Source organism: Mobula hypostoma, chromosome 6 (assembly GCF_963921235.1).
Source record: "Mobula hypostoma chromosome 6, sMobHyp1.1, whole genome shotgun sequence".
Taxonomy (NCBI): domain Eukaryota; kingdom Metazoa; phylum Chordata; class Chondrichthyes; order Myliobatiformes; family Myliobatidae; genus Mobula; species Mobula hypostoma.
Window position 1 is genome coordinate 158,281,682 of NC_086102.1, and position 19,152 is coordinate 158,300,833.

At 41.6% G+C, this 19,152-nt stretch overlaps 1 protein-coding gene across 6 annotated transcripts in view; it reads left to right on the forward strand.

Moving 5' to 3' along the window:
- Nucleotides 1-19,152, forward strand: part of pde1a (phosphodiesterase 1A, calmodulin-dependent) — a 601,233-nt gene that overhangs the window by 85,236 nt on the left and 496,845 nt on the right. For all 6 annotated transcript variants that reach the window (XM_063052036.1, XM_063052037.1, XM_063052040.1 and 3 more), the window contains exon 2: nucleotides 6,902-7,052. In XM_063052036.1, coding sequence (XP_062908106.1) covers nucleotides 6,902-7,052 — 151 coding nt within the window. The remainder of the gene's footprint in view (nucleotides 1-6,901; nucleotides 7,053-19,152) is intronic.

The window sequence follows — 19,152 nt, forward strand, 5'->3', positions numbered from 1 at the left end:
AGGACATCGCAAGTGATCGCTCTCACTGGAGGTTGGAACTACGCAGAGGTCTAAAAAGAGGAGAAGAGAAGCTGGAGCTTGCTGCTGAAGAAAAGTGCACTCATCAGAAAAACAGCACCAAGACAACACTGGAGGACAGCGCCTTCAAGTGCAGTTGCTGCAGCCAAGACTGTCACTCCTGTGTGGGACTCTACAGCCACAACAGACGCTGTTCTACCAAAACAGACTGAAGCAAGACTTTCCAGGCATAGATCCATGGTCTCGCGAGACTAATGGATGCCACAATGTGCGAAAGAAGACGGTCTGTGTGTTTTTGTGTGTGTGTTTGTGTAGTCTTTCATTGATTCTATTTATAATCTTTGTTCTACTGTGAATGGTTACAAGAAAATGAATCTCAACAGAGGTCACAGCTTGTTGCCATCTTGGTCACAGAAAGATAAGACTGTAAAATAATCCAGTAATGGCCTTTGGAAGAAGATTTTCAAGCTAAAAGTTATACTGTGAAATACCACTGAAATTGGAGAATGTTGGCTTCTACCGCCTCCTTAAATTACACAGAGTAGATAGATACACCAAGGTACTCAGGGAAAATCTCCCACTTGAATAGATCTGTTTGAATACTGTTTGTAGTGATGAGGGTTCATTAGTATGCATTTCATAAGATGCATGGAATCAGCGGCAATTAGACCATGAGACATTCATTCATTACTGTGTGGAAGATCACTACTGATCATTGTGGAGTGTTAACTTTTGGCATTGTTGAGAAGGGATCTTTACGGTAGGTTTTTGACTGTTCTTTCTGTAAGTCGTTACACTTGCAATATTATGTGCAAGTAGCAATTAGCAATAATAACACCTCAGACAAACCTCAGCAGCTGGAAAAAATTTAGTGTGTGGTGTATTATGTCAGAAAATGAATGGATTTAATTGACTTATAGAATAGTGGCAGTGATGTATACAGTATGCGTATATATGAATATGATATCTATTAGCGTTCAAAGTTTGAGTTCAAAGTAAATTTATTACCAAAGCACATATCGCATATGTCACCACATACAAACCTGAGATTCATTTTCTTATGGGAATACTCAGTAAATCTAAGAACCATAATAGAATCAATGAAAGACTGTATCCAGCAAGGTGGACAAACAACCAATGTGCAAAGGACAACAATCTGCAAATACAAAAGAGACAAAAATACAAATAATAGTAAAAAATAAGTAAGTAATAAATATCGAGAATATGAGATGAAGAGTCCATGAAAGTGAGTACATAGGTTGTGGGAACAGATCAGAGATGGGGTAGTGAAGTTGAGAGAATTTATCCACTTTGGTAATAGATCCTGAACCTGGTGGTGTGAGTCCTAAGACTCCTGTACCACTTTCTTGATGGCAGCAGTGAGAAGAGGGCATGGCCTGGGTGGTGGGAATCCGTGATGATGGATGTTACATTCCCGTGACAGCACTCCATATGCTCAATGGAAGGGAGGCCTTTACCCATGATGGACTGGGCCTTATCCACTACTTTTGGTAGGATTTTCCATTCAAGGGCTTTGATGTTCTCATATCAGGCTGTGATGCAGCCAGTCAATATACTCAGCACCACACACTTATAGAAGTTTTTCAAAGTCTTAGATGTCATGCTGAATCTTTGCAAACTTCTAGGGAAGTAGAGGCACTGCTGAACTTCCTTCATAATTGCACTTGCGTACTGGGCCCAAGACAGTTCCTCTGAAATGGTAATACAGAGGAATTTAAATTTGCTGACCCCCTCCAACTTTGATCCCCTGATGAAGACTGGTTTCCTCCTCCTGAAGTCAATAATCAGCTTTTTGGTCTTGTCAAAATTTAGTGATAGGTGATTGTCGTGGCACCACTCAGCCAGATTTTTAATCTCCCTCCTATATGATGATTTGTCACCACCTTTGATTTGGCTAATGACAGCGGTGTTGTCAGCAAACTAGAATATGGTATTGGAGTTTTGCTTAGCTGCACTGTTATAAAACGCAGACATGAGGAATACAAGTGTTGCTTGAATTTCCAGCATCTGCAGATTTCCTCGTGTCCGCGTTTTTAAATTCATTACTGCGAAGCCTCTTCCAGTGATGCCTACACTGAAGAAGTTTAGATCTTCTCTCCGATGGGAGTTTAGTGAAACCCTCTCTCATTGCTCCCCATCTGTAATTTCTTTGGCCCTTCAACTTTTCGACCTCATTTTGACTCAGACTCGCTATTACAGCCATATATCCTTCCTTGGAATGTGTCTCCGCTGCCAACTTACTCCAGTTGGCTTCCAGCTCTTAGATCCACCCCTCCCCTCCTGTCTTCTCCTACCATTTTGGATCTCCCCCTCCCCCTCCCACTTTCAAATCTCTTACTATCTCTTCTTTCAGTTAGTCCTGACGGGTGCCGGCCTGAAACGTGGACTGCACCTCTTCCTAGAGATGCTGCCTGGCCTGCTGCGTTCACCAGCATTTTTTGTGTGTGTTGCTTGAAGGGTGTAGTAGTTTGATCTAAAACCAGTGTGTTATACCTAAACAAAGGAGACTGCAAAGGAGATAGCTAGCATAGACAAGCTATATGGTGGGGTAGTAGAAGACTTTCAAAGAGATTATTCATTAACACAAATTCCAGTTAAAAGCAAGCACAAGTACAATGTGGAAAGCCAGCCTTGGATAACAAAATAAATGAAGCTCATCAAATTAAAAATTCATGTATACGTAGTTGCCAAGAATAATGGGAAACTGTAAGACTGGGAGAACTTTAGACAGTAACAAAGAACCACTAAACAAACATTAAAGCAAAGGTGGATTATGGAAGTAAACTAGCATAAAAGACAATGGTCAACGTTTTTATAACTAAGTGCAAAAACAAACTACCCAGGATGCAGAGAGTCTACAGGTTAAGATAGTGGACAAGGGCCTGGAGGATGGAGTTCATTGTTGGAAATGCGAGGTTATCCAATGTGGAAGGAAAATAAATCAGGTTCTTATTCAAAAGGTGAAATGCTGCAGCATTCTGCTGTGCAGAGTGACTTGGGAGTGCTTGTGCAAGAATCGCAAAGACTGGTTTACAGCTACAATAGGTTATCAAGATGGCAAATGGAATGTTAGCCTTTATTTCTTAGAGGGATGGAATTTAAGAGCAGTAAGATTATGCTACAACTATACAGGGTACTAATGAGGCCACCTTTGGACTAATGTGTGCAGATCTGGTCTCCCTACCTCAGGAAAGAAAGGACTTTATTTATTTATTTAGAGACATTGTGGAATAGGCCCTTCCACCCTTCAATCCACACAACCCAGCAACCCCTGATTTAACCCTAGCCTGACCACAGGACAATATACATTGACAAATTAACCTATTACCTAGTATGTCTTTTGAGTGTGGGGGAAAACCAGAGCACCAGGAGGAAACCCATACATTCCACAGGGATGGTGTACACACTCCTTATAGGTGATGACAGAATTGAACTCTGAACTCTGATGCCCCGTGCTAACCTCTATGCAGCCATGGCTCCCACCGTGTAATAGGTTTAGACGCTGTACCAAGGAAGTTCACCAGGTTGATGCTGGAGGTGATGGTGTTTGCCTTTGAGGAACGAGTGAGTTACTTGGGGCTGTACTCACTGGCCTTTGCAAGAATGAGAGGGGATCTTGCAAGAAACATAACATTTAGAAAGGGATAGATAAGGAACAGCTAGGGGAGATGAAAATGAGGAGACATGGTCTGAGAATTTGGAGGATTCAATTCAGGATGGGGATGAGAAGAAACCGTTTGTTCTGTGGAATTATCTGCCCAGTGATGCAGTAGAAGCTACCTTATTAAATATATTTAAGACACAGATAGATTTTTGCATAGCAGGGGAATTAAGGGTAATGGAGAAAAGGTAGGTAAGTGGAGGTGAATTCACTGCCAGATCATTATGATCTTAATAAACAGTAGAACAGGCTCGATGGGCCATTTGGCCTTCTCCCTGCTCCTATTTCTTATGTTCTAGGCTGTTATTAGAAGGTATTAAATATCATTGATTAATAAGGATGGCAAACAATTTCCTATATCCCGCTGAGTTACTAATTGCTTTTAATGGGGAGTGCAAATAGTGTTCAGATAATGATACCAGCATGGGAGGAAGTCCTCTGGTTTAAGGCACGTATATTAGCTCTATATAAGGACAGTCCAGCTCGTCTCACTTTCTCCATCATCACAACCCAATGTTTCTTTTCTTTTGTAAACTTACCCAGAATTCTTCTGCCAGCCACCATTTGATCTGCTACTACTGTTACTCCTGGCAGAACATACCATGCCCCCACAACTCTATGTACCTATATAAGTCCTTACTTCATAGCTGCATTTATGACCCCTCTGGCAATTAAGAAGTATTCTTCTTTCTCTCAGCTTTAGTCTATACTTGTGATGACTACAGATATGTTAATCAGATCTCCTTGCAACCTTATCTGTTCCCAAACTTTCTGCACATTTCAAATTCCTTGTTATTGGTAAATCTCTTCTACACCCACTTCATGTCTTTTACACCTTAAAGTATAGCATTCAAAACCAGACAGCTATTATGGCCAAAGCAGTGTTTCACAAAGATTTCCTTGCTCATGTGCTCTGTTTTTATTTGTAAAGCCCAGGATCACACATACTTCTTAAACCATCTTCTCAACCTTCACTGTAATTTTACAAGGAACTATGTAGGTATATCTTTCTGCCAGAGCAGGCTCAACAGGCCAGATGATCTAATCCTGCTCCTATTTCTTATGTTCTTATTCACTGTGATTATACCCGATCAGATATATGGCTCCTTCTCACCTTTCGTACCAAAATGTAACACTCCTCACTTCTCCTCATTAAATTTCATCTGTCACCATTCTGTTCATTCAATCATCTTGTCTATAATCTGATTGACCTTTATCACCATCCTTGAAATCCTGTACATGATTGTGACCTGTTCAAGTCATGAACTGTTTCCCCAAATAAACTGAAACTTTAGTAGTGGGTAGAGGTAGTAACGGAGACTACAGATTCCACATAATTTGCCAAAAAACTAGTGGGTACAGTGCAAATTGTGGTGCACTTCCTGAATCAAATTGAAGAGAAATGGAGAATTACGGAGAGAAAATGTTAGGTCTATGTGGAGATTAATTGTATTTTCAAACAGGTGATACACCAAGATGGGTCAAATGTTCTCCTATCTTTCAAATTCAAGTTTAATTGTTATTCAACTATACTGTACACATGAATGCAGCCAAACGAAACAGCGTTCCTCTGGGGCCAAGGTATAAAACACAGTAACATTGCACATATAGTTATGGTAGCAGACAAACAGTCGCAACGAAATAATATCGCCCAAGTCCCTGAGTAGGATGGGCTGTGGATTGATGGTGCATGGCAGTGAACACATGAGGACCGCACTGAATGGTAGGGACCAGCCCCCAGCCCACTATAAATTTTAGCATGCCCACAGAGGCACATTATTCATAAAAACATTGCTGCATGCAGTGGCATCTTGCAATTCATTAAGAGAAGAAAAAGATAGGAGTGAGAGTAGTCCTCCGGCTTCTCAAGCCACCTCTACCTTTTGAAAAGATTATGGCTTTTCTTATTTTTGCATCAGCTCTGCAACCCTTCCTGATCCTCTTAAAGCTGCATTCCTCTGATCCAGAAATCTCTTTTGGCCTTTAAAATACTTGTGGCTCAGCATCCACATATTTTAGGATGTAATTAGAGTTTTGTTGTTTTTATTTATTGAAATTTCAAAATAATTTACTCATATAACCGATGCAAAGAGCCTACCATGGAGTACAGGTACTACCATTTCCAAGAAAACATGTCCACTATTTACTTTCAATTTGAGGTTTAATGTCACATTTAGTTGTGATAGGTAAGTAGGCAGCCATCAATCCCAGGCGATCATGGGTTTGCACCTCTGGTGGACTGTGTCCTCTCCAGGACACAAGCCTGGGCGGGAAGATTTGAAGAACCAGCTGTTGCCCATGCAGTGGGTTCCCCCTCTCCACGTCACTGATGTAGTCCAAGGGAAGGGCAAGTGCCGATACAGCTTGGCACCAGTGTCGTCGCAGAGGTTGCCTGAGTGAAGTTGTAAACAACATCAAGCTGCCTTAGGGAGCCCAGCTCTGGATTTCTTCCTCGGGGTTTTTACTCCCGAAGCCTTTCCCATGGGTGGGTATGGCCACAAGGCAGCGGAGGTTTAAAATCCGAGTTTTCCTTCTCCTAGGCAGGCTGCCGTTCAAGGCTGCTGAGCCCCACCTACATGATGTGCCAGTGGTCCGCCTTTGCCCCCTCTCTTGTCAGTAGAAACAGTTGCGCCGGGATCTTATTCAATGGCTATTACTTTTTTTTCTTATCTTACTGCTTTTGCTTTCTGTATATAAGTGCGGGGAAAAAGTCCTGAGATGAATGAAAGCAATGTTCTTTACTTAGTTGGCAGCAACTGATGTCGGTACTAACTTTTAAACTGATCTTCCCAATGATAGTAAATATACATATGCTAGCAGTAGATAGATGAAGTCAGGGTTGGGGGGAAATGGCAATCATTTGTTTACGATAGCTGATGTTAATATCAGTGGAAGCCACAGTCCTTGGAAAATAACCTTCTACCTCAGCAACATTAGTTAATTGTCTATGTTCTCAATGTTTTATTTTTGCATTAGGGTAGACAAAGATTGTGTCACAGCATTCATACATTTCAAGGTTCAGACCATTTGCCACAGGGAAATTGTTGGCACAATAAAATGCAGAGGGAAAAGGCTGTTTTTTAGAGTTAATGAAGTAATAAAGTATTAAAACTAAAATATCACGGTTGAATGAAGAGAAATCATATAATTGTAACATATTGCGTTTTGTTTTAAAGTTCCTGTCTGATTTTCTATCTGCAGATGATGATTCCCATGCTTCAGCTGCAGTACCCTTCTCAGTGAACAAAGAGAACCCAGGTGGACATCTGGGTGATGGCAATGGGGAGGGAAAATCTCATGCAGACCTCGGAACTGCACTTGGAAGCAACACCCCAGAAAAATCGGGAATCAGGTCAGAAATGCACCATTAAAAATTAAAAGAAATCTTAAAATATGAAATTAAACAGTAGTACAACATATCATTTTGTATTTGTGGAGGGGAATGATGTGTTGTGATGTTTCCGGTACATCTCCATGTAGGCAGACAGATGGAAATCCGTCCGTCTTTCTATTCAAACTTCCAGCTTGACCTATTTATGATTTTTTTTAACCAGAATTTAGAGCTTGGTTTGAGAAAAGTGATTTCCACCATACATTCAGGATGCAGAGCAGAAGGACATCAGAAATTTGAGCACAAGTAGCCCATATTGGTTTGATCCACCATTAAATGACAATATGGCTTATTCACTACCAGAAGTTCATATTCTTATTCAATCTCCAAACCCCTTAATTTCCCCAGACTCCAAAATCTATTGATCTGGCCTTTGAATTTGCTCAACTTCCGCACATTCACAGCCCTATGGGTTAGAAAATTGCAATGATTCACCGTCCTTTTCACCTGAGTTATATAACTGACCACAATTATGTTCACTTGATTTACTGTGAAGAAGCCCAGCAACTTAGCAACAGCAGAAAAATATATTAGTTAATGTAATTGGAACATTTCCAGATAAGGTAGCCTATGTTTGACATAAATCTTTCCACCTTTCAATATTGTACATTAGCAGAATCCCAAACTTGCTGATAAATCCCTCTTCTATTAATGTACTGAAAGTTCACCGTGTACTTTGCACTGTTATGTTTCTCCTTGGTTTCTCTCACCTAATGTTTCAGACTTTTTCCTGAGATCTTTATCTACTATGATGTTTGCCATGGTCACACACACAAAGGTGGGAAACACGGATAGAGAACAAAGGAGCTGAGCTCTATTTGATACAGCAAGGAAGGTAACAGAATGTGTTCTCCTTGAAGCCGTTCCAATCATTTCATTGAAAGGAATTGACAATTAACTAGTGTCCTTGTAAGTACCAAGGTTCATTGTTGCACATGACCAGGTTAGGAAAGGCTTGTTCATTGCTCAACAGAATTACCTTGGAAGTACTTTCACACTATTACTCCATGTTTTGTGGCAAATTATCCTCTAGCATACAAAACTAATATTTTTTGGAGTAGTGCATGTGCACGTCCTTAACATTACAGGGGCATGTGTGTGTGTGTGTGTGTGTGTGTGTGTGTGTGTGTGTAGATTCATCACCTCACTCTGTAATTGTAATGATTATTAGTGGAAAGGCCCCTCCACCCACTCATACTCAGGCCTGTGTTTTATTGAAGAGATGATTCTGAGTGCAGCTTTGTTCATATTTTAATAAGAATTCAGCTTGAACATTAGTGAGCTTAAGAGATTTCCACAGTCAGTTTCATTTCCAATTACTATTGTGATGTTATGATGTTACGGTTAAAATTCTCCATTGTGCTGGAGCATATAGTACAAAATTAAATTAAATGTGAATGTTATTTCTGTGAGTGTAGTGCAAAGACTTTTGTATTCATTCCAAAGAATATGGTAATTTCGATATTGGACAGGTAGCGGTGCCAATTTTTACCCTAGCCAAACCATAGTAGCTATTCATCACAAATTTATAGTAGCCACCATTGCTTGCTGACAAATATTTGTGTATCCAAAACAATATACTGGCCTTTTATATTGAGTAGACAGATCAGATAGTAGGTGCCAACCAACTGGGGAAATATCAGTACAGAATACGTATCTAGGACGTGTTTTGCTGGCTTATAAAATTATTTTTAATGGATTTGGACGCATGAGAATACTTTCCTGGACCAGACCAAGGTTGTCTTAGAACGTTATTTCATTCAGCTTCTCAGCTGGAGATCATGAACTTAATTTAACCACATCCTTCGAGTTTTACCTTTGCTGACAGCAGAATGGCTGTCTGATACCTGATAGTGAATGTACATTTAAAGTGATTATTAGAAGGATTATAAAAGTTAGAGTAAAAAAAACACCAAATAATTGATGGGATTCTGGAATTCAACTGTCTGAAACAATAGTTATTTGTACCTGGAGTGTTGTAATGTACTGGAATAATGAACCAAGAGCTTGGAAGAGGGAGGTATTTAAAGCCAAATCTCAGCTGGCATTGAGAAATGGCTTTATTTTGTGCTGTACCTGATTTTGCTGATGCAAGTAATGCAGCGAGGGTCTAATTAGCATGGAGCCCAGCCCTCAAAATGGCTTCCAAATTAAAGTATACATCTATGTGTACCCGAGCGAAAATAGTAAGGACATTTTAAAATGTTGCACTGTCATCTTGGTGTTGACTCCAAACAAAACAAACAAGATTTAGGTACATTGATGAACCCTGCACATTTAAACATGAAGTTGGTCAATAAGGATAAATGGAAAAACGATAGAATGGAGTAGGCACCCATTTTATCTCCATCTTGCAGGCTAAGTATGGCTCAGCAGGTCTGTTTCTAACCTTGCTGAAAGCTACTTGCTAGGTATCACAATTAACCAGTCAAGCACATAAATCACCACGAAGTTGTACACACATAAATATAATACGGAAAGTCTAAAATTAATTTGATTGTTTACCCTGGGCATTAATTGTGCTCCGAAGGTTTAAATGCTGCTGTATCTGTCAGATGCACTTGTCAAAAACAAACACTTGCCTTAAAAAAGCAATGGCCACTGTATATGAAGTGGGTGAACTTTTGATCCAAATGAAAATGTAGAATCTGAAATAAATGAAGGATTTTTATGTTATATTGATCACAACAAAGCAATTGCTGTTATTTAAGATGTGTTTCCATTACTTAATTTGCAAATTTTCTGCATTTTTTATCATTAGCAATGCCACAGTGGTAACTGAAAACACAGGATAGGGTTTTTGTTCACCTGGCAAAGGTGATACATTTATCAACTGATTACATGCTAGTTACTAATATTGATGAGATAAATCAGGTGTAGCAACAGCAAAACCACTGTGATACTGAGCTGAAGGAGTTAAAGTCACAGTGATGTAATTCTGAGCTAGGACTGCTTGTCAATAAAGTTATAACACATTCATACACACCTGCTTAATTTCACAATATTAATGGAAAAATCATTCTGCTGGGCTAAAATTTCGGAAAATATTAATAGAATGCAATTAGGCAGAGGAAGTCTGAAAAATCTTTTCAATGTTAGAAGAGCTAATGTGGGCAAATTTACATGTAACTGGCGTTTCAAGATTGTGATTAGAGTAAGATTGTAATTACAAGCAGAGTAAAAAATGTTGCATCACTTTCTGAAATACTAGACCACAGGAAGCAATGGAATCCCCTTCCTCCTTGTATTCAACAAGCCATTAATGGATATAATTTTCAAGAAATTATTTGTGCCAGAACTGCATGTTGTCACAATTTTGCCATTGGGTGGATGATAACCATGAGATAGGTATAATATTTTAGTTGAAATTAATTTCACATTAGGATTGCTAACCATCCTACTAATCATAAGCAACTGAAGTAATTGATCCTGCCCCTCAGGTTGGTCTGATTAGTGAAATGGTCCAAGGTGGCAACCTCCAAAGACAGGCGTAGCCCCCCTGGCCAGCCTCAGGGTCGCTCAGCTCGCTATCATCTAGGGAAACAGCCCTCGGCCCCACCAAACTGAGTAATTAGTTTGTGTGGATGCTGTGTGATGTACCCCACCCTACCCAAATAACAGACAATACACCTGAATCGATTAAATGATTTACAGTTTATAGATATTACTGGAACTATATAATTAATAGAGAATAAAATATAAAAGGAAAATAAAAGGCGCCACACTTATCAAAGTTCAATCTCTTCGTGCACAAACAGTTAGAGCTCAAGACTCTCCTTTTTCACCGTGCGATCCCCTCGGACCACCTTGACCTACCGCCCGGGACCAACAACAGTGGTCGACCAGACGCTCCACACGTGTCCGTCTCTGTCTCCTCTCCTCGCCGAACACCCTGGACCTCGGACTCCTGCTCGGGGTCCAACCCCGTTAGCGGACTCACAGCACCTGGTCCATCCTCTGTCTCTCTCTCTCCCGCCTTCTGCCCAAAAACCCGCGCGTCACAATATCTTACAGACACACCAAAAGCATAACAACTATCCCAATTGGTTCGTAACACCTTCTTATCAGTAACATGATCCAACCAAACTGCTAGCGGGAGGACTTTCTCAGCAGTTAACATAAAAAAGAAGCCATTTTAATTAGACTATGCAGTGACGTAAAAAAAAAGAAACCTCTTACACAGGCTTGAACATTTTCTTGTATGGTATGAGAGTTAGAGTTCTGATAGAGTTGTGACATTTCTCATTTTCATCATGTCCAACTTTAACAGAGCATAGAACATAGAAATCTACAGCACATTACAGGCCCTTCGGCCCACAATGTTGTGCCGACCATGTAACTTACTCTAGAAGCTGCCGAGAATTACCCTACCGCATAGCCCTCTATTCTTCTCAGCTCCATGTACCTATCTAAGAGTCTCTTAAAAGACCCTATTGTATCCGCTTCCACCACCGCTGCCGGCAGTGCATTCCACGCACCCACCACTCTCTGAGTGAAAAACTTACACCTGACATCCCCTCTGTACCTACTTCCAAGCACCTTAAAACTATGCCCCTTCGTTTTAGAAACATAGAAACATAGAAAACCTACAGCACAATACAGGTCCTTCGGTCTACAATGCTGTGTCGAACATGTACATACTTTAGAAATTACTTGGGGTTACCCATTGCCCTCTATTTTTCTAAGCTCCACGTACCTATCCAGGAGTCTCTTAAAAGACCCTGTCATATCCATCTTCATCACTGTCGCCTGCAGCCCATTCCATGCACTCACCTCTCTCTGCGTAAAAAAAAACTTACCCCTGACATCTTCTCTGTACCTACTTCCGAGCACCTTCTCGTGTTAGCCATTTCAGCTCCTGGAAAAGCCTCTGGCTATCCACACAATTAATGCCCCTCATCATGTTATATACCTCAGTTAAGTCACCTCTCATCCTCCATCACTCCAAGGAGAAAATGCCAAGTTCACCCAACCTTTTCTCATAAGGCACACTTCCAAACCAGGCAACATCCTTGTAAATCTCCTCTGCACTCTCTCTATAGTATCCACATCCTTTCTGTAGTGAGGTGACCAGAACTGAACACAATACTCCAAGTGGGGTCTAACTGAGGTCTTACATAGCTGTAACATTACCTCACGGCTCTTGAACTCAATCCCATAGTTGATGAATGCCAACACACAATACGCCTTCTTAATAACATTGTCAACCTGTGCAGCAGCTTTGAGTGTCCCTTGGACACGGACCACAAGATCTTGCTGATACTCCACACTGCCAAGAGTCTTACCATTAACACTATATTTTGTCTTCAAATTCGATCTATCAAAATGAACCACTTCATACTTACCTGAGTTGAACTCCATCTGTCACTTCTCAGCCCAGATCTGCATCCTATCGGTGTTGCGCTGTAACCTTTGACAACCTTCTAGACTATCCACAGCACGCCCAACTTTTGTATCATCAGCAAACTTACTAACCCACACTTCTACTTTCTCATCCTGGTCTTTTATATAAAAAAAAATCACAAAGAGGAGGGGTCCCGGAACGGATCCCTGCAGAACACCACTGGTCACTGTCCTCCATGCAGAATCGGAACCATCTACTCTTTGCCTTCTGTAGGCAAGCCAATTATGGATCCACGAAGCAAGGTCTCCTTGGATCCCATGCTTTGCATGGGGAACCTTATCAAATGCCTTACTGAAATCCACATACGCCACATCCACTGCTCTACCTTCATCAATGTGTTTTGTTGACTCTTCAAAAAATTCAATCAGGCTCCGAATTAAGAAGTGAATAATGAATCTTAAGCAGGACATAATATCATTAAGCCATTGAGCATGAGTGGGTGGGGCAGCATCTCTCCACCTAAGAAGAACTAACCGTCTAGCCAAGAGAGAGGCTTAAGATAATGTTCGACGTTTAGTTGGACTCAAATGCATGTCTACTTCGCCCAACATGCCAAAAAGAGCAATCAGAGGGTTAGGTTCTAAGTGGCAATTCAGAATATGGGATAGAGTTGAAAAAACATCTCTCCAGAATCCTTCTTGAACACACCTAACAAACTCCACCCCATCCAAACCCCTTGCTCTAAGGAGATGTCAGTCAAGATAAGGAAAGTTAAAATCTCCCATCACAACAACCCTATTATTATTGCAACACACATCAAAGTTGCTGGTGAACGCAGCAGACCAGGCAGCATCTCTAGGAAGAGGTACAGTCGACGTTTCAGGCCGAGACCCTTCGTCAGGAGGGTCTGACAAAGGGTCCTGACGAAGGGTTTTGGCCTGAAACGTCGACTGTACCTCTTCCTAGAGATGCTGCCTGGCCTGCTGCGTTCACGAGCAACTTTGATGTGTGTTGCTTGAATTTCCAGCATCTGCAGAATTCCTGTTGTTTGCTACTATTATTGCACTGTTCCAGAATCTGTCTCCCTATCTGTTCCTCGATGTCCTTTTTACTATGGGGGGGGGGGTCTATAAAAAAAACACCCAGTAGAGTTATTGCCCTCTTCCTTTTTTGAAATCCAGCCGCACTAACTCAGTAGAAAATCCCTCTATGACTTCCTCCTTTTCTGCAGCCGTGACACTATCCCTAATTAACAATGCCATGTCCCCACCTCTTTTGCCTCCCTCCCTGTCCTTTCTGAAACATCTAAAGCCTGGTACACTCAGCAGCCAATCCTGCTCCTGAGACATCCAAGTCTCTGTAATGGTCACAATGTCATAGTTCCATGTATTGATCCACGTTGTACGTTCATTCGCCTTGTTTATGATACTCCTTGCATTAAAATAGACACATCTCAAACCATCAGACTGAGTGCATCTTTGCTCTATCATCTGCCTATTCTTCCTCACAAACTCCCTGCATGCTCCCTCTACTTGTGCTCTAACCTCCCCATCCTCTGCCTATTCACTTCGGTTCCCATTCCCCTGCAAATCTAGTTTAAACCCTCCCCAACAGCATTAGCAAACCTCCCCACCAAGATAGTGGTCCCCCTCAGATTCAAGTGCAACCCGTCCTTTTTGTACAGGTCACACCTCCCCCAGAAGAGGTCCCAATGATCCAGAAATCTGAATCCCTGCCCCCTGCTCCAAACCTTACGCCACACATTTATCTGCCACCTCATTCTATTCCTCTATTCACTGTCGCGTGGCACAGGCAGCAATCCCAAGATTGCTACCCTTGAGGTCCTGCTTCTCAGCTTCCTTCCTAACTTCTGCATTCTGCTTTCAGGACCTTCTCCCTTTCTCTACCAATGTCGTTGGTACCAATATGTGTCAAGACCTCTGGTTGCTCACCCTCCCATTTCAGGATATTTAATTAAAATATATTATTTTCAAATATTTTCATATTTGGTATTTAAAATAATAAGTGAGCTTGCCTTACCTCCATGTTCGCAAGGACATTTACTACTGCTATTTGGAATCAGAGGAGATAACTTCAAAGTTCAAAGTAAATTTTATTATCAGACTACATCTATGTCACCACCTACAACCCAAAGATTCATTTTCCTGCAGGATTCTCAGCAAATCTATAGAATAGTAACTATAACAGGATCAATAGAAGATCAAGTAGAGTGCATAAGACAACAAACTGTGTAAATGCAAATATAAGTAAATAGCAATAAATAATGAGAACATGAAATAACAAGATAAAGAGTCCTTAAAGTGAGATCATTGGTTGGAAGAACTTCTCAATGGATGGGCAAGTGAGTGTAATTATCTGCCTTTGTTCAAGAGCCTGTTAGTTGAGTGGTGGCAACTGTTCTTGAACCTGATGGTGCATTTTCTGAGGCTCTTGTACCTTCAACCCAATGACAGCAGTGAGAAAAGAGCATGGCCTGGGTGGTGAGGATCTCTGACGATGGATGCTGCTTACCTTCTACAGTGTTTCATGTAGATGTGCTCAATGGTTGGGAGGGCCTTAGCTGTGAGATGTTGGACTGAATCCATTATCTTTCGTAGGATTTTCCATTCCAAGGCTTTGGCATTTCCATACCAGGCTGTGATGCAGCCAGTTAATATACTCATCACTACCCATCTATAGAAGTTTGTCAAAGTTTTAGATATGATGCTGTATTTCTGCAGACTCCGAAGGAAAGAGAAGCACTGTGGTGCTTTCTTCAGAATTGCATTTACATGCTGGGTCCAGGACAAGTTGTCTGAAATAGTAACACACAGGAATTTAAGGTTGCTGACCCTCTTCACCTCTGATCCTCCAATGAGCACTGGCTCATGGACCTCTAGTTTCCTTCTCCCGAAATCTTCAATCATTTCCTTGGACTTTCTGACATTGAGTGAGAGATTGTTGTTATGACACCACTCAGCCAAAGTTTCAATATCCATCCTGTCTGCTGATTCAACACCAGCTTTGATGTGGCGCACAACAGTGATGTCATCAGCAAACTTGAATATGGTGTTAGACCTGTGCTTAGCCACACCGTCATAGGTGGGGGCTAAGCACACAGCCCTGTGGTGCATATCTGCTGATGGAGATTGTGGAGGAGATATTTTAGCCAATCCAGACTGATTGTGGTCTACAAGCAAAAAAATCCAGGATCGAATTGCACAAGGAGGTACTGAGGCCAAGGTCTTGGAGCTTATTGATTAGTTCTGAGGGGATGATGGTATTAAATACTGAACTGTAATTGATAAAGAGCATCCTGATATAAGCATCTTTGCTGTCCAGATATTCCAGGGTTGTGTGAAGACAATGAGATGGCATTTGCTGTGGATCTGTTGCTCTGGTAGGCAAATTGGAGTGGATCTAAGTCACTTCTCAGGCAGGAGTTCATATGTTTCATCAACAGCATCTCAAAACACTTCACCACTGTGGATTTAAGTGCAACTGGGTGATAGTCATTGAGGCAGGTCACCATGCTCTTCTTGGGCACTGGTACAATTGAAACCTGCCTGAACCAGCTAAGTACCACACACTGGTTGAAGCTAGAGGCTAAAAATCTCAGTGAACACACCAGCCAGTTGATTAACACAGGTCTTTAGTACTTGGCCACTCGACCCCATCAATGAACTGTTCCCACAAACTATGGACTCACTTTCAAGGACTCCAAGACTCACTTTTTCAATATTTATTGCTTATTCATTTATTATTAATATTTTGTTTTTTCATTTTGTATTTGCACAGTTTGTTGGCTTTTGCATATTGGTTGTTGTCTGTCCTATGGGGGGGGGGATGGTGTGGTGTTTTATTGATTCTATTAGTTTTCTTGTATTTATTTAGAAAGGGAAGGTGGACGGGATCCAGGCATAATGACAGAACAGGAATGGGAATTGAATTTAAAATATTTGGTCACAGGGAAGTTCCACATGGTGTATGGAGCAGAGGTACTTGACAAAGCAGTCCCCCAATTTACAATGGGTCTCACCATTGTAGAAGGGGCCACACTGGGAGCAACAAACACAAATGACGACCCCAGCAGATTTGCAGGTGAATTGTTGCCTTGCCTGGAAGGAGTGTTTGGGACCCTGAATGGAAGCGAGGGAGGAGGTGTATGGGCAGGTGTAGTACTTTGGTCGCTTGCATGGAGAAATGCCTGGAGAGAGATTAGTGGACAAAGGAATCACGGAGGGAGCAGTCCCTCTGGAAAATGGGGGGTGGGGTGGAAGGAGATGTAAAGATGTGTTTATTGGTAGAATCCTTTTGGAGGTGGTGGAAGTTGCGGAGGTTAATGTGTTGAATGCGAAGGCTGATGGGCTGTAGGTAAGGACATGAGGAACTCTTATCGCCATTATGATGGTGGGAAGATGGGGTGAGCGTGGATGTATGGGAAATGGAGGAGATGCAGGTGAGGGCAGCATCAAGAGTAGAGGGAGGGAAATATCGTTCTTTAAAGAAGGATGGAAAGCCATATCTTGGGAACAGATGCAGCAGAGGTAAAGAAACTGAGAAAAGGGAATAACATTTTTACAGGAGATAGGGTGGGAAGAAATATCGTTGAGATAACTATGGGAATCATTAGGTTTATAAGAGATGTCGGTTGACAGTTTGTCCCCTGACATGGAGACAGAGAGATCAAGAACTGGATAGGAGGTGTCAGAGATGGCCCAGGTGAATTTTAGGGGAGGGTGGAAATTGAAGGCAACATCAATGAAATTGACAAGCACAGCATGGGTGCATGAAGCAGCACCAATGCAATTGTCAACGTAGCAGAGGAAAAGTTGGGGAGTACGTCCAGGGAAGGCTTTGAACATAGCATTCTATGTAGTTGATGAAGAGGCAGGCAGAGCTTGGGCTACTCCTTAGTTTGGAGAAAGTTGGAGGAGGCGAAAAAAATTGTTCAAGGTGAGGACAGTTCTGCCAGATGGAGGAGCATGGTGGTAGAGGGTGGACTGGTTGGTTTTGCTGTCAAGAAAGAAGCGGAGAGCTTTGAGGCCTTCCTGATGAGGGATAGAAGTGTAGAGTGACTGAACAACCATGGTGAAAATAAAGTGGTCAGGGCCAGGGAATTGAAAGTTCCTGTGTTTCTGTCAAGAAAATTAGTAACTAACCCTAGCCCCCACTTTTTAATTTAGGGATATCCCCCCTTCTCTCTCAGTCCTCAAGAAGGATCTTGATCCAAAACATCTGACCTGCTGAGTTCCTCCTGCATTTTGTGTGTGTTGCTTTGGACTTCCAGCATCTGCAGATTTTCTTGTATTTTAAATGTTCATAATATTATGCAAGGCATAGGTAAACAGCTTCCCAGGGGTTCTCCTGGGTTGAAATGTCTAATACTAGAGAGCATGCTTTTAAGGCGAGAGGAGGAAAGTTCAAGGCAATGTGCAGGCAGTTAATTTTCACATGGAGAGTGGTGGGTGTCTGGAATATGCTGCCAAGTGTGGTGGTGGAGTAGATATAGCAGAAGTGTTTAAGAGGTTCTTGGAAAGTTATTCATTAGCTTAAGTAGCTGAAGGACCTTTTTCCTGTGCGGTACTGTACCATCTTCTATCTGGAAGTAATCACCTGGTTGTTCATGGATGTTATTGCACAAAATTTAGCTGCTATCTTTTTTCTGTACCATATATAAAATATACTGTATTTTGCATGGTTTCTCAGTCCACTTCAACAGCAGCCACCAAACCTAGAACCACAAACAATAGCAAGAACTATACTTCAAAAGAACTTTATTGGAGGCATCCTGAGGTGGTTTTCTCATTTTTTTTTTCTTTTCCTCTCTTTCGCTGTTTCCTTTATTCTTTTGGTTCATTCATAAGTTTATTTTATACTTAGATTAGTTTGTCTGTGCATCAGTGAGGATTCTTCAATCTGATTTGTAGAAACAAAACCTTTGCTGTATTTTGTCCTGTTTGCAAATGCTTTCTATATCGGCTAGGGGAGCTCCACAAGAATGAGGTGTCAGATGAGAGGAAGTCTGTACTCAACAGTTAAACAAATCTTGGTGGTCAGTATCATTATCAACAGTGGATATCTTTTCTATTGCTATCAACTGTGGTTCATTGTACCTGAATAACTGAAGAAATGCCAATCACTGTTCTCATTGCTACCATCAGGAGGGAGGTACAGAAGCCTGAAGGTGCACACTCAACAATTCAGAAACAGCTTCTTCCCCTCTGCCATCCGATTCCTGAATGGACATTGAACCTATGAACACTATCTCACTACTCATTTCATTTTTTGGACTACTTATTTAATTAATTTTATATATATATATATATATATATATATATGTATGTATATATGTGTGTGTGTGTGTGTGTGTGTGTGTGGGCACGTGGCCACAAGTGGTTAAGGCATTGGACTAGCTACCTGAAGGTCGCGAGTTCGAGCTCCAGCCGAGGGGACGTGTTGCGTCCTTGAGCAAGGCACTTAATCACCCATTGCTCTGCGACGACACTGGTGCCAAGCTGTATGGATCCTAATGCCCTTCTCTTGGACAACATTGGTGTCACGGAGAGGGGAGACTTGCAGCATGGGCAACTGCTGGTCTTCCATACAACTTTCCAGGCACAGATCCATGGTCTTGCAAGACCAACGGATGCCTATACACACATATACATACACACACACACACACACACACACACACACACACACGCACACACAG